This window comes from Colletotrichum tamarilloi, assembly GCF_030869305.1.
Source record: "Colletotrichum tamarilloi strain Tom-12 chromosome Unknown Scaffold_26.1, whole genome shotgun sequence".
Lineage (NCBI taxonomy): Eukaryota > Fungi > Ascomycota > Sordariomycetes > Glomerellales > Glomerellaceae > Colletotrichum > Colletotrichum tamarilloi.
The window spans coordinates 235,685-251,629 of NW_026849409.1; the positions used below are offsets into that span (position 1 = coordinate 235,685).

Consider the following 15,945-nt stretch of genomic DNA (forward strand, 5'->3'; position numbering starts at 1 on the left):
ACGGCCGCCCTCAGGTTGTCAGCGAGCGGATGCATACCGCGAAGACACCAGCGAGCCAAGCCATGCGCTGCCAAGTCATTGGCTGGCCTAGGCGAGTGGCCGATAAATGTGCTAGATTTTCCCCCAATTGAGTGCATCACCAAGCTCTGCCTTGCAGTCCATGGGAGCTCGAGCCGCGCTTCCTCGTGTAGGGCACGGTGTAATAGGTGTAATAGTGGATGTAATCTTAACTCGGCTCATAGTAAAAAGCAAGACTTGATGAGATACGAAGCCACGTACAGGCCAAGGTGAATACGCAGCCCTGACGACGAATTTACCATGAACCCAAGGTCATGTTTTATCGGGTTTTGTGGCAAAGACACCGGTGCCGTTGAGCATCCAAGGAACAGTTCGGGCTGAGACCATGTTCGGTATGTCCTGACGTCTTGAGAAACGTCCATGAGCTGTATTCCTCTGTATTCTTATGTTGAAGCCCTTTCCATGAATGAGCGTGTTAAAGGCAGGCGCTCCTCCTGTGCTAGTAAGTTCTTCCGCATGCCGAAAAAGGAAGTCTCGCACAGGCACATAGCCATGCCGCAGAACCTGAACTTGCGAGACTGGACACTAACTATATGGGAGACCACTGAAAATATATCCAGCGAATATAATACTTTCATAGTCTATCGACACAGTGAGAGTATACCTTGATACTGTGTATTAATAACGCGTAAACGATATGAGAACTGCCCGAGCAGCCAGCAGAGGCAGAATTAAAAACACATGTAATACTTTCATAGCAGCTGGGCAGCTTCGTGACACTGAGGTGGTCATAACAACCTCCTGCCGTCTCAGTATTGGTTCACACCAAGCTGTAGGTTCCGTGTGCCTCTGGCTGCATAATACACCGAATGTACATATGGGTGGTAAGCTTTGCATCACCCAGAAAGTTGTCTGACATGCCCTGAGCCCCCATCGTCGTGGCATCCCACCTCGTCCTTCACAGTGAGAATGTGCCGCGCAGATACGCAGGGTGTGTTCGATTCCCCTCAGCCTTATGCTGTGCCGGGCGGGTAGCCAAGAACAATTCCCCGCCTTCCCGACGGATCCGTCAGCCATCCCGTCAAAGACAATCTACCTTGAGTATCCGAACGCTAGGTGGGCGTGATGAAACCACTACCGAGAAGTCACCTCTTGCTGAATCACGAAAGGAGTGGCCGGTGCTGTGAGTAGTACGAATAACCAGCATCGCGTTTGACGTCTCTGCGCGAAAGAGCGCGAGTACACGAATCGGTTGGAATCCTGATACGGACCAAACAAAACAGGGATCAAATGATGATTGACAGAGACAAAAAGTGGCAGAAAGGTGCTAACGCGACTCTTCAGCGGACTACCTTATGGCGCAGGCGCTGAACCTGAAGTGACAAGCACCTCAGCCAAGCACCAGCCAACCCGGAACAAGATGATGACCAGCGTTGGATGACATAAGCTCCTTCATCACGTGAGGCCGCGACTGTTTGGCATCAAAGACTGGGAAGCTGTAGCCTGTCGGGATCGATCCCTCAGGTTCGCTGGGCCCGCCTCACGTCACTCATCGAGACAACTTTTCGGCACGGCAGAAGATGGCCATTGAGCTTCGCACTTGACGACTTAGTCTCGACTGTAACCACAAACTCCTTCTCAACCTCGACCTCGGCCCCAACCTCGATCTCGATCTCCACTACCTCTGGAACAACTCTAGCCATAGAGCCGCTTCTGTAGCACAAGATTGCACTAGTCTGATGAGATCTGCTTCGGAATCTGGCGCCCGTGACCGCGCTCCCGCTTTACTCGTCCACCTGGTCCATTTCCTCCTCAATCCACTCCACCTCCCCATTAATCAGTCTCAATCCGTCAACACACATCCTTGACCATCACGACCTTCTCTCATTATTCAGAATCGCTCCTGCCTCTCTTTGCACTCACGTTGAACGATCAACTTGACTGTGTCGCTAGCTGCGGCACTCTTGCCGTCTCAAGATGAAGTTCTTCATCGAGTCAGTTACAGCTCGCGATTGCAAAAGAATCCCGCGTCGCAACTAACATGGAGCCCATAGCGAATTGCCGGTCCTTTTCCCATATCCTTCGATCTACCCTGAGCAATATGCGTGAGTTAGGCCCCGTGCGAGCTGCTCTCAGGCCAAGTATAACGCTGACCAAATGCTGATGTTGGCTCCAGATACATGTGTGATCTCAAAAGTGAGCAATAGTCCGAACGGGATTGAACGACGAACGATGTCGCTGACGTGCTACCCCAACTCACAGAGACCCTGGACGCAGGGGGGCACTGCGTACTGGAGATGCCTTCAGGGACAGGAAAGACGGTTTCGCTGCTCTCGCTCATCGTCGCTTACCAGCAACACAACCCCGAGCACCGAAAGCTAATCTATTGCTCTCGTAAGGATCATATCGTCTGCATTTATACGCGTCTGATCCGCAACTAAAGGTTTACAGGTACAATGTCTGAGATCGAAAAGGCTCTGGCTGAGCTCAAGGCTCTCATGAAGTATCGAGCACAAGAGCTTGGGGAGGAGGAAGAGTTCCGTGGCCTAGGCTTGACAAGCCGAAAGAACCTATGCCTTCACCCCTCTGTAAAACAGGAGAAGAGTGGTTCCGTCGTCGACGCACGCTGTCGAAGCTTGACAGCAGGCTTTGTCAAGGAGAAAAAAGACCGCGGCGAGAACGTCGACGTTTGTGTCTACCATGATGTACGTCTCGGCTACAGTCCTTTTATCTCCCTTGGATCTAACATGTTGCTGACTTGTGGCAGAACTTGGACCTGCTTGAGCCGCACAACCTGATTCCAAACGGAGTTTGGACGTTTGAGGGCCTCTTGAAGTACGGCGAGCAACACAAGCAATGTCCGTACTTCACCGCAAGACGCATGGTAAAAGAGCCAATCGCTGGAGACAAGGCTTTGTTTGGTACAGTGCCACTGACTTCGAATAGATGCAATTTTGCAACGTTATCATCTACTCGTACCACTATCTACTTGATCCCAAAATCGCCGAGAGGGTATCAAGGGAGCTCTCAAAAGACTGCATCGTGGTTTTTGACGAGGCTCACAATATCGACAACGTCTGCATTGAATCTCTCAGCACAGACATCACAGAAGACTCTCTACGGAAAGCCACAAGGGGCGCGCAGAACTTGGAACGGAAGATTACGGAAATGAGGGATACCGACCAAGAGCAATTACAAAACGAATACCAGAAACTGGTCGAAGGACTTCGTGGCGCAGATGAAGCACGGCAAGAAGATGCGTTCATGGCGAATCCAGGTAGGCAATACCACCCGCTAGCTCACTTGCTGGCTGAGTGTGGACTGATGTATTCATAGCACTTCCCGATGATCTGCTCAAGGAAGCGGTTCCGGGTAACATCAGGAGAGCGGAACACTTTGTGTCCTTCCTAAAGAGATTTATCGAGTATCTCAAGGTATGTTAGCTACACACAAGGACTGTGTCAAGCATGCAGTTGCTGAACTTTCTTTCGCCAGACTAGGATGAAGGTCAGGCATACGATATCGGAAACACCCCCGTCTTTCCTCGCCCATCTCAAGGAATACACATTCATCGAAAAGAAGCCACTTAGATTCTGCGCCGAGAGATTGACGTCACTTGTGCGGACCCTTGAGCTTACCAATATTGAGGACTATCAACCCCTGCAGGAAGTTGCTACATTCGCAACGCTTGTGGCGACGTATGAGAAGGGTTTCCTGCTCATTCTCGAGCCTTTCGAGTCAGAAACGGCAGAGGTACCCAACCCTGTCCTGCACTTCACGTGTCTCGACGCCGCCATCGCAATCAAGCCCGTCTTTGACAGATTCAGCTCCGTCATCATCACGTCAGGAACAATTTCTCCACTTGAAATGTATCCAAAGATGCTGGGGTTCTCAACCGTTGTGCAGGAGTCCTACAGCATGACCTTGGCCAGAAGATCGTTCCTGCCAATGATCGTGACTCGTGGAAGCGACCAATCTTCCATCTCGACCAGTTTTCAGGTCCGGAACGAGCCGAGTGTCGTCCGTAATTACGGCACTCTCCTAACCGAGTTTGCCAAAATAACGCCAGACGGCATGGTCGTTTTCTTCCCCTCCTACTTGTACATGGAGTCCATCATCAGCATGTGGCAGGGCATGAATATTCTCGAAGAAGTCTGGAAGTACAAGCTGATTCTGGTTGAGACACCAGATGCACAAGAGACGTCGCTCGCGCTAGAGACGTACAGGACAGCCTGCTGCAATGGCCGCGGCGCCGTACTACTCTGTGTCGCCCGTGGCAAGGTCTCGGAGGGCATCGATTTCGATCACCAATACGGTCGGACCGTGTTGTGCATAGGCGTGCCGTTCCAATACACCGAGTCCCGCATCCTCAAGGCCCGTCTCGAGTTCCTGCGAGAAACGTATCGCATCCGCGAGAACGACTTCCTGTCCTTCGACGCTATGCGCCACGCCGCGCAGTGTCTCGGTCGAGTCTTGAGAGGCAAGGACGATTACGGCATCATGGTCCTCGCGGACCGCAGATTCCAGAAGAAGCGGACACAGCTGCCCAAATGGATCAATCAGGGCCTGCTCGATGCCGACACAAACGTCAGCACGGACATGGCCGTCAGCAGCGCCCGGCGTTTCCTCAAACAAATGGCCCAGCCGTTCCGAGCAAAAGATCAGGAGGGTGTGAGCACCTGGAATTACGAGGACTTAATGAGGCACAAGGAGAAAATGGACTTGGAGCGAATTCAGGAGCTCGAAGAGGTTGGTGCTGGTAGGGACGGCTACGGCGCCGACGGAGGTGACGAGTATGGCTTGGATGATGACCTCGACCATGACTTGATGGAGATTGACGACGGGTTTTGAGGGCATTATATTATGCCAGAGGATCGTCGACCCAGCAATCAAGGTGCAAGGCTCGAGGTGGTAGAGATTCGTCACTTTCGCTGAGACGTTGCGGACGAGGATACAGAAATCTGAGAACGGGGTAAAAACTCAAACCAAATGACACCTGTATATAAGAACGTAAGGATTCTTTACATTGTCTTAATATTTCAGGAAACTCCATGCCTCTCTATCACACCAAGCGTAATTTAAAACCGTGACCTATGTACGTAAAGCTATCTGAGAAGGACGGTCTGAGCTGTCTATCACCCAAGCGGCCTCTTAGCCGCCTTCTGAGCTCTCATGGCAGGTATCGTGTTCTCTCTGCCAGGTTTCCTGCCCACTTCCATACACAACATGCGAATGAAGTCCTGACTCGTCCAGTAGCAAGTATGCGCGCTCAGCATGTTGAGGTACTGGATCTCCAGTGGCCCGCCGCCGAACCTGAGGTAGTAGTCGATCTGGCCATTGTCATTAAGGAGATAAGCCTTTCGCTCAGCAATCTCCTCTCGCGTGAAGTCGTGAACCTCAAGCTCGAGCTGCGAAGGCAAGCGCGCAAAGTTTGGCTTTGGGGCCGGAGGAGGGGCCATGGTGGCTGGCGTAGGTGCTGCGCCGGGCACAAGACTTTTCACTGCATTGCCAACGTATCTGAAAAGGGAGGTGGCGCTTGACGGGACATGTGCTGTTCTCAGGCTGGTTGCATACACCGGATCGATGGTACCATTCAGGAGGTAAGCGATGGGATCCTCCTTGGCCAGTACATTATAGATGTTATCTACGGCGATGCAACCGTATCGCCCGGCCTCGCCCGTTACTTCTGGCGCATTAACGTCGGCGGGATCAGCTCCAGGCTTCACCCTACCGCGCCGAGGTTGAAGCATGCCTCGTTCCAAGAGCAGGAAGAAACCAGCGGGGCTTCCAACCAAGAATAAGTTCTTCGTGTCGAACTCAAAGAAGTCGGGCTTCGGCATTCTTGTCGAGAGGTCTAATTGCGGAACACGTGCGGGTTGTCGAGAAAGAATTTCAATAGCCATGGCGCTACCCAGAGAATGACCGATGAGGTGAGTGCGCCCTCTATCTGCGAATCCGGGGTTGTTGCGGCACCAGAGGCGATACACACGATTGGCCTCTGTCACCAGCGCGTTGATCATCTTGCCCTTGTGGTGAGATAAATAGAAGGGTATGTCGAACATGACATCCGATATCATGCTCCTAACTGCGGGAATACTGCCAGGCTCGATATCTTTAAGACTGAACCCGTCTGGCACGTGTTGTGCTTTGTCTTCCTCTGTCATTGGGCCGCCTTCCTCGAACGAGAGTGTATGCCGCCAGTTGATGGGAAGTACCATGATACCATTCTGGCCATCTCTTAACACCCCCTTGACAATTGGGTTCGCCAACTCCGTGTTAACATCACGCCGAAAAGCGTTGATAGCGTGGGTGAAGTGGAAGCTTTCGACTCGTTCCGCAAACTTTTGGCCGATTCCGTGAACCACCAACACAAGGTCGGTAACTTGGCCGCGCTCTTTTTCAGCCTTGCAGGCCGCGCAGACGTCTTGTCCGACTGCCTCGATCGTGTTGCTGGCGGAAGAAGCTGGCTGCTTGGTGGCTTCTCGAGGCCGGTTTTTGTCATGTGTACGCTCCCACACCGCACGATCAAAGCCACGTACAACTGGAATGCCGACGGTCATCCCCTTCATAATCTTCGCAACAGGTCTCCTGCCGTAGTAGGCAGATGGCTTGAGACTAGGTTTGAGGAGAAAGGCCTTGGAAGCATCTTTATAGATGACATGATAAGTTGCGTAACTTCGATGCTGTTGCGTAGCCGAGGCAGTCTTCAGGTTTGGATCGATGGCACCCTCTGCTGCCGCCTCCCCACGAAAGCAGCTTGCGGCACAGAACGGATCTGATGAGATACGAGTATCCGAAACTGGCTCCTTGTCTCCGTCGCTAGGTTGACTTACGTTCTCTGGCCATAATCGATGTGAGACTTTTTCCTCGCCAAGAGGCCCTACATCAACGGCGCAACGGAGCTCATCATTCCACGTCTCGGTGTGAGGCTTGAGCTCTCGGTAGCCAGCCTCTAATTGATTCGCTACAGCTGGGGGTATTGGTAGCATCGTATCTCTATCTATCTGTTAGAGCCTCGAACACATTTGAGCAATTAGAACAACGAACCTGTAGAACCAGGTGGCACGTAGGACCATTGCAATGTCGTTCACAGGGGACCAGTAAATGGGCTTCATTTGTAGAGCCGGGATGGACACCATATGCAACCGCGAGATGCCGACAACAACGTCAATAGCTTCTCTTCTGTAACTTTCATCGCTGACAATTTTAGCTTGCGAAGTGTTCGATCTGGTTCTGGGCGGCTCTGGCATAGTGAACGAACGCCTTGGATCTTGATTTTCGACATCATTCGATTTCGACTGTTCCGAAGGAGGGAACGACGTCGCCAGCGAATCTTGGGGTCGCTGCCGAAGCCCAGCACGCACAAACGGTTTGCCAGAGATACCATCGTCGGCAGCATGCTGCCGGAACGAAGTGCCCAAACCCGGCGTGGAGGGCCGAGATGTTTGCTCGCTTGTCCGGGAATCAGATCTAGTCCTCGACCCAGACTCCAACCCCGTGTTGCCAACCTCTCTTCCCATTCTCTGCAATTCGCTCGCAGCTTCTTGCCGAGGGCTGAATGAGCTGACAATCTCCATTTGCCGCGAACGAGCCGAGTCCGCTCGTGGCCGGGAAGAAGAGACACTCCCGAACTGGGGGCGCGTCTCGCTCGATGCTACGAGACCCCTGAGTTCCATCATGACTTCTTGCACGACTCTCTCCTGGCCGAGCGAAGGGTGATGTTTCCTGGCCAGCGCACAAAAGGTATTCTGGAGCTCGGTAGAGACATCAATGAATAACTCCGGGCAACATGTAGATATCGGGGTGTCTGGAAGAAGATCCGAAGCTTCGCCGGCCGTGGTCGATGTTTGAATGATGCCACCATGCTTCTGGAGGTGCTTGATAGCTAAGTGTCGCGCTAAGAGGCCCAGTTTATGCGCGTTGGCTTTCTCAGTATTGGGACTCAGTTTCCTGTCTCGAACTAGCTGCTCGTGAGCTTGAATATCATCGTTAGACAAAAAGCTAAGCCATGCCTTTTCGAGGGCATTATTGTCACCGAGGGAGAATGGACGAATCGGGCCACGAGCAGTTCGGGCGTCGGGCACGCCAGCGATTGTCCCAGGAGACAAAGGGTCGTCTATGGGTAGTATTGAAGAATAGAAAAACTGTGCAGCCACCGCTGGGATGCCATCGTCGACGCCCCCAGTTGATGGCTGGGACACCGGGGCAAGGCGGCACTTGAGGCCGTACGTATGGTTTTGTTCTGAAGAGTCCATTTTGTTCCGCTGTTATCATTCGAGGTCGGGCTTACTATGCTAAGTTCGTCAAGTTCGATGATGTGAGGTTTCTCAATGCGTCACAGAGGCCAGTGAACGGGGAGATCACGCGCAGATCGGAGACAAGTGAGGAAGGTCAAGCGTCGTGGTCAAAGGCGTGGTTGGTTGAAGTATCACGGGTGGCTGTCGGTGAGCCTGCGGAGCGACGTGGACTTGAGCATGGCTGGAGCAGGGTTCTATGAATTTCGCGATCGCCAAGGAGTAGAGGCGTGGTTTCGTAGAGGCAGACTTTAGGTAGTAAAGAAGACGCGTTAGTTATCTTTCAAGCGGGATCGACAAGTGCGTACCGCAATCACTGACGCGATGCAGTAGAAGGCTTACCAAGGCTACCAGCGCAGAGGCCAAGAAGGACTCAAGAGGGCTGATGCGCACCTTAGACCCAGCTTCCGCTCGAAGTCCACAGCATGAGGAGGGAAGTAGAGATGCTGTTGATGAAGCTCCAGGGTTGGGTGGGAGTTGCCGCTTCGATTTCGCGCCTCAGTATCTGTAGGATGTCGATTTTAATCTAGGTCCTTGACAACTTGTGGATGTTAGCTCAGGAACCAGCAGGAGTGGTGCGTAATACTCTGGGCGTGCGCAGTGTTGCCTTAGATTGACTTGCCTTTCGCCTTACCTAAGGAACAGGACAGTAAACGGTAAGGCGAAAGGCCGAAAGCATGTGCTCCGTTCCGCAAGTGTTTTGCTCTCATGCGTCTCAATGACGTAAGATGGTTGATGCTTCTCGTCTAGGGAAGACTGGCCTGCCTTAGGTCAGCATCAATTGAGCTTTAGTGGCACCAGCCACATGAGGCATGGAGGGATCGATCTACCTAGCTACCTAAGCCTTCAGGTATCCGTACCAGTAACCATGTTAAGATATCATCTTAACGTGAGGTCCCTAAGATAGTGGGGACTTCAGGCCCACCCCCGCGACGGGTGCTCCAAAATAAGTGCTTCTGTGACAAAAGTGGGAAAATACCCAAGTAGCTGCCCTGCATCGATCTTGGGGATTTTGTTATTGGCGCTGACGGCTTTCGATCTCGCTGCTGACGCTGTCCACCGAAGCTCGTAGGGTAGGGAATCCGCTATGGCGACATTGTCCTCTGCTGGCGTTGACTGAACCTACTGTGCACAAGGACTCGGCTAGGACACATGGATAGACAGATGCGTTCCTGGTACTGCTTGCTAAGTAGAACGATCCAAGAATCACCAATGTATGATGTGGAGCCCCTCTCGTGCTGAACCTAGGGCCCAGCGGGAATATCTAGTATACTACCACGTACAGGTAGTGCCCACTGCCTTAGACATGCATCCGTTCCGGGAACCAGCAGTCAGGGAGATGTTCTGCCACGGTTTCATCCATTTCATCGCATCTAGTCTGGCCCTTACATCTGACGTTGAGCTTCAGCCGAATTAAAGATGCCGGCATGTATGTGTCCTCTACCAGTTGTCACAAAGGAATATTCGTCCACGGCTATCTGCACATGATAAGTATGCGTGGCTTGGTGTTTCTCCGTACTCACAGGTAGGTAGCAGGGAAGAGTTAGCACTTGATGATTTCCAGGAAGAATTGGAGACACACGAAAGGGTCGAATGCAACCGGCTGAAATAGGTATGGCCCTGGCCCCGCGGATGAGCCGGCCAGTGGAGACGGAATGAGACGACCATAGGTAGCTACGTGCCGTTGAGTTGGACTGAACTGGTGTGTGGTGCCAGGTCGCACATGAAGTGTTCAGTAGATAAGTTGGTAAAGCAGTTCAAGACGTCGGTAGAAGTTTCCTTGGGCGCGAGATCTCCCTCTCATTCCGTCTCTGATCAAGAGCATTAGTCTTGAGGAACTCTGGTGCAGATACCTAGGTACTCGAGTCTCTCGTCGCCACTCAACATGTTTCAAAAAGGGCAGACAGGCAGGGATGTCGCGAAATACAAACAACTTTGAGCCAACGAAATCAACGATAGGCATACACAGTACAAAGGGCACCGACCTTACCTACGGTGCCTTCAACCATTAACGTGCAATCCCGCAAGAACCGTGACCACTCGCAACAGTCCCAACTCCCAATTCCATGCCCACCTACCTAAGGTACCGTTCAATCACATTATCTGGTACCTATCTAATCGTACATTGCCTTACGTCAGCCAGTACTAGAAGTATCTCCCATACCTCAAGGACCACTGTGTATGACTATCTACATAGGTACCCATTTCACTACATCTTCTATTCGTGTGTACTATCAGGCGGTACGATGATTATATCGCGGCAAACTGTGAATGCACGCAGGCATCAAAACTGAGAGACTGGGAAACTGAGCAAAGGAAAAAGGGAGAGGTAAAGGCAATCGAGTCATCTCATCGTGGTTCTCGATGGCATGCTCTGAGTCTCACCGTGTCTGTTTGATGTATGGCGGGTGCGGTGCAGCGGTGCGGTGATGGCACTCAATCCGTCCACCCTCAATGGCTGAGACTGGCGCTACGACCACATGGATGCCACTGATGCAGCAGCCGTACAGTAGCGCCTTGCTTCTTCCCCACTTGGAATGTGACACCCCCGCTCGTCCCCACCCCCGATTTCCTGGGTCTAGCCAAGGGGTGGGTCTTGCTGTCTCGACCCTTTGGACGTTTGGTTCACCACTTTACCACCTCTCACACTGCCTCCCTTCGAACAGTTAAGTAGCATTTCTCTTTGTACAAACAAGTAGGCACTTGGTATAGTGCCGTCATTTCCTACACAAGTTGCTAAGATGCTGGTGTAAACCAATGCTATCTGAATTCACAATACTCCGTACTGTCGTCGATACCTTGACCGAGCACCAGACGATGGGTCCAATTGTCAACACAGGCGATGGTCCCGGCTGCATTCGACCCCGAGTCTTCCGTTGTCATCCATTTCTGATGTACGCTACGGAAACCTCTGTGTTTCTTCTGTCGCCTGACAGAATCAATCTTTGCCTCAATCAATTGAGAATTGGACGACTTGGAGGCCTAGACCAGATCGACAAAAAACATGTCTATCCGTACGGATACGCTACCTTAGCACGGTTTGGTTGGATATCGTTCCTTAGAAGCCGAGGTGAGGGGTAAAACAAACCCGGGGTCCAATATCGCGCCTCGCTAGACCTTCCCTAGCAGCACGCCTGGGTATCTCGAATGGAAGACTCAATGATTGCCAGCTTGGTAGCTTCCTTCTTTGATGACAGCCAGCAGTCAAAGAAATATTGAACAACACGATAGTGAGCAATCAGCCCACGCACCTCAGTAGCATCAAGAGAAATCCTGCGTGACGGTCACAAGACATGAACACCTAGGCAATGAAGGCACCCTCCCATACTCCGTATTATGTATACCTTGGGTATCGCGACCATTAGCGCTAACTTGCACTGCTAAAGCCCTCTGCGGCCGTGCTCCAAGCCAAATAAACGCTGCCCACCATTGGCACTGATCCCCCTTCCCCCCATGTCCCTCTCCAACCCCCTCCTCCCTCCTCTATCCATAAGAGCTCCACATCCTTTGGGCTCCTTGATTGGACAATATGGGATGCCATGTCAAGTGGCTTGGAGTCGGGGCGCGGACGTCTGCTTGGTCTCGCATGTTGGAGAGCGCTGTCTGCCCATCTCCTCGACGTTGGACAAGCCTAAGATACCTTGCCTTACCTGACTATGCCAGTAGAATGTAGGTACACTTATTACCTGATATCTGAAGGTACGTAGAAGGTGGTAAGGTGAGGTAGGGTAATGTGTTTGAAGGTCGCTTCTCACCATGGTGACGCCGGCACTGTACCTGGCGTGTCACGACTCCTTTCAATGAGCTTAGCACACAACTAAAACCTTTATTACTTCAGTCTACGTAGTAGGTATCCCACGGTTTCCTCGCTTCCCCCTGTGCGTTCGCTCCTTTCCTCTTATTTCCCCAATCATCCGACACCTTTTCTTGACATGATGCCGCCCGCCCCCTTCCTGCCATCATCAAAATAACCTTCCTCCGCCTTTCATTCGGAAAGCATTGTTCGTCCATGTCCTCACTCGTACTGGCAGCTTCAACGTCGGCCTACAATATTGGAGCAACCGACGCTCAGTTCCTACGCTCGACCCATGTTCACAGAGCCGTTTGTATCATTCACAAACAGCGGAGAGACGATAGGCACTGCCGCCCCAGCTTATCACGAACTGGCGCTACTGCATTTCGCTACTACCGGAACGTACCTACACACGCTACACTACCACACTCTACCTAAGCCGAACTGGAGCTACCCTGCTGTTTGGTTGCTTTTTGGCCACGCACGATAAGGATCGCCCATCACCCCAGCCAGCCCAGCCGATTTGCGGTTAGTTCGAGTGCCTTCCTCACCTTACCGTTCACTGCCTCCAGATATCATCTCTCCCTCCTGTCTCCCTCCCCGAGAGCCCTCTCCTGGTACTCTCTTTCTGCCCTCTCCACCCTGTCTGTCCCCCTTGTACTGCCCCCGTGCTCCCACGCCCGTCTAATTAGTACCCCAACCTGTCGTGGTAACAAACATCCCCCTTCCTTCTTCCTTCCAACATATCTCGGACTTGGATCAATCAGGCGTACGATTCGAGCATCTTTCTCTCTCCTGCTCATCTCATGAGCATTCGAAGGCCTCCTCTATCATTCATCTGTTGTGTCTGTTACCAAATCGACGTCTAACATAGTTTGGTTGGATTGCAGGCATTACCAACTTGGCACAAGAGTCGCGCCCCGTTGTACGCGTGGGTTTAGGCCTTGATTACAACTCCGCCGTCTTTCCAACCCAGCCTCGACTGTTCGCAGACAGCCGGTGCACAGCTTCAATTGCGAATAGCTGCCGGTTCAAGGCAAGAAAGTGAAGGAGACAGGAACAGAAAACAGAAAGAACAGTATACATATTTCAGCATGGCGACGATTGCCCTTCCGAGACCCATTGCCCCGCACCGCCCAACGTCGACGGTGGGATCCGTCCCAACCATATCGCTCGAGTCCATTGGCACTGCTCAAGTGCCCGTACCAAACAAGCATCTTCCAGTTTGTCCTCCAGGTCCTGTTCCCGCCGAGGAGCCAAATACTCCTCCTCCATCACCTCCTCGCGACGACGATTTGATTCAGCAGACTTCGTTGTTGTCCCCCCCCGACAAGTTCTCCAAATTCGAGTCGGGCCCGGCCACCGTATATACCGTAGGCCCCGCCGATGTGGCTGCCGCTGTCGACTATATCTCTCGTCAGCCCTTGCCGGACCCAAACCAAGTCTTCCCATGGTTTCATGGTCTCCATCCTCACAATCACATCCAGCAGGCTTTTTTCATCGCCCGCCACCGTTCACTCCGCAAAACACCTACATGTGTTCGAGGGGTCACGCTCGTCAAAGCGGACGGTGATCTGAGCGTCGCCCGCCTCAAAGGTGCTATAGCCCCACAGGAGCTCATCAACCTGGCCGCCGCCGCCCCCGAATTTCTCGATGTCGACCCTCGCGATGGCTTTTGTGTGAGGAACTTCCAGATTCAGGCTGCAAAAGCTGCCATGGTTTCGGACATTGTTGTTTATGGTCAGGATGAGACGGCTGTTCGCAAAGTGAGCCTCGATATTGCAACGGCACAACTTCGATGGCGACAGAGGCACGAAGCTCAGGGTCACTCTGTTCCGGACTACAATACGTTCATGTGTTGTTCGCCATTCAACAACTTTGAGAACAACCACAAGGAGATTGTTGCTGTCGACTCTCAGGGCCATTTGACTGGCAATGTCCTCGACTTTTTCCACCAAGAGCGGAAGGAGATGTATGACATGACCAGAGCATCGGAAATATCCCACAATGTTTGGCTCGGTCCAACACCAGAACCTTCCTCAGGGGAGGACCAACAGTTCGATGTTTTGATCGAATGTAGTGATGTCGGTCGGCTTAACCCTTCAGCACTGCGGGCCTTGGCTGAGTCTCGCGTTGAGCCTGCTCAGAGGCCCTACATTGACTTCCCCTCCTCTGGAAGCATCTTACCACCTACATGGTCACAAGCCGAAGCCGATGGCATTTTGGAAACCTGCAAGTGGATTTATCACTTAGCCCATGGCACGCTCCCAGCTACAAACAGCACCGATATCGATAGGGATGGCGACACCGATATGAACGGTCAGGCATTGTCGCCTGTTAATAGGAGAGAGAGAAAAATTCTCATCCACTGTGCCGATGGATACACCGAATCTACCATGCTTGGAATCGCATACTTCAGCTACAGCACTGGCAGGGGCATTCCTGATGCTTGGCTGGACTTGCATACCATCAAGAAGCGGAATTTCTTTGCCTATCCTACTGACGTTGCTCTTCTTACCTGTATCGAGGCCCGGTTGCTACATGAGTCGCCCGTTCACTCAGGTAAGGGCCTCGGCGAAATCACATCGCTGATCAAGGAGCCAGCATGGCTTCCCGGCCTAGATGGATCATTGCCTAGCAGAGTTCTTGAGTATATGTACCTCGGTAACCTATGTCACGCGAACAACCCCGACCTCTTGAGGGCGATGGGGATAACTCAGATTTTGAGTGTTGGCGAGACTTCGATGTGGAGGGAAGGCGAGCTGGAGCAGTGGGGTCCAGAAAACGTCTGCATTGTACAAGGAGTGCAGGATAACGGAATTGATCCTTTGACGGATGAATTCGAGAGATGCCTCGATTTTATTGGTAAGTCGGCAACCCTCGACCTTTTGAAAGTCGGAACAGTGCTTACTTGTTTTATTTCAGAGCGTGGCCGGCGCAACGGAACAGCCACGTTGGTACATTGCCGCGTTGGAGTATCGCGCAGTGCAACCATCTGCATCGCCGAAGTAATGCGATCGTTAAGTCTGTCATTTCCCCGAGCATATTGCTTCGTCCGAGCCCGCAGGCTCAATGTCATTATTCAACCCCACCTCCGTTTCGCGTACGAGCTTCTCAAATGGGAAGAGCTCAACCAGTCGAAGAAAAAGGGCTCATCTAGGGTGAAGCGGGAACTTGAATGGGGCGAAATCGCCAGGGAGATCGCTCTGATGAACCGTCCTTACGCCAGGTAAACTCGACTTCTTTCTCGACTCGGCGGCGTGACGCGTATTCTTCTCCCATGCGTCGACTCCGAAACACTATCTCTCGTTTATTCGCCCACGTGGATCGTCGGACGTTCTTTAATATTACATTGATACCAGTTTTGGATACTTCAGAGACAGCTGAGCAACTGACCCCAAGGTCCAGTCGGTAGCTGTTAGCCTAGGTTTGTATCCTCAGTGGTAAAACTTCATGCGGAATGATATGTGCGGATATATGATTGATGGAATGGCGCTATGGTAAGGTCTCCTGCAGGAGTGGCTTTTCTTTTGGGGGGGGGGGGGGGATACTTTGGAATGGATTGCCCGGCGCATGATTTTGACAGCTGTACTTCGGCTGGCCTGGTGTTTACTTGACTTTGTCTATTTTAGGGTGGTGGCGGGGGCATCTTCAAAGCCTTCGTGTACACAATCTTTTGATAATACAGGATATTTGACCGCCAGGTTATCAGGTACTCGCGATCAGTAACGACCACGGAATATTGCTAGAGGCATGAAGAGGGGACCACAAGCCACAAGCCACAATCCACACCCAATAACATGTCACCAACTTCCTCTTTAACCATGCATGGTGCCCTGA

The 15,945-nt window shown here is 52.1% G+C and overlaps 4 protein-coding genes across 4 annotated transcripts; 2 read left to right on the forward strand and 2 right to left on the reverse strand.

Annotated features, from left to right (window-relative positions):
* Positions 1-1,995: 1,995 nt before the first annotated feature.
* On the forward strand, positions 1,996-4,869 carry CTAM01_07932 (DNA repair helicase; the record flags this gene model as incomplete). The annotated part of the gene is made up of 9 exons (XM_060523953.1): positions 1,996-2,012; positions 2,073-2,123; positions 2,195-2,214; positions 2,281-2,412; positions 2,470-2,723; positions 2,786-2,902; positions 2,965-3,295; positions 3,355-3,452; positions 3,514-4,869. The coding sequence occupies 9 exons, from the start codon at positions 1,996-1,998 to the stop codon at positions 4,867-4,869; spliced, it is 2,376 nt and encodes a 791-aa protein (XP_060381408.1).
* Positions 4,870-5,153: 284 nt separating this feature from the next.
* Positions 5,154-8,273, reverse strand: CTAM01_07933 (DDHD domain-containing protein; the record flags this gene model as incomplete). Its single annotated transcript, XM_060523954.1, has 2 exons — positions 5,154-7,014; positions 7,066-8,273. 2 exons carry the CDS (start codon positions 8,271-8,273, stop codon positions 5,154-5,156), a joined length of 3,069 nt encoding a protein of 1,022 aa, XP_060381409.1.
* Positions 8,274-8,378: 105 nt separating this feature from the next.
* On the reverse strand, positions 8,379-9,022 carry CTAM01_07934 (uncharacterized protein; the record flags this gene model as incomplete). The annotated part of the gene is made up of 3 exons (XM_060523955.1): positions 8,379-8,496; positions 8,706-8,817; positions 8,947-9,022. 3 exons carry the CDS (start codon positions 9,020-9,022, stop codon positions 8,379-8,381), a joined length of 306 nt encoding a protein of 101 aa, XP_060381410.1.
* Positions 9,023-13,199: 4,177 nt separating this feature from the next.
* On the forward strand, positions 13,200-15,338 carry CTAM01_07935 (dual specificity phosphatase; the record flags this gene model as incomplete). Its single annotated transcript, XM_060523956.1, has 2 exons — positions 13,200-14,970; positions 15,031-15,338. The coding sequence occupies 2 exons, from the start codon at positions 13,200-13,202 to the stop codon at positions 15,336-15,338; spliced, it is 2,079 nt and encodes a 692-aa protein (XP_060381411.1).
* Positions 15,339-15,945: the final 607 nt, after the last annotated feature.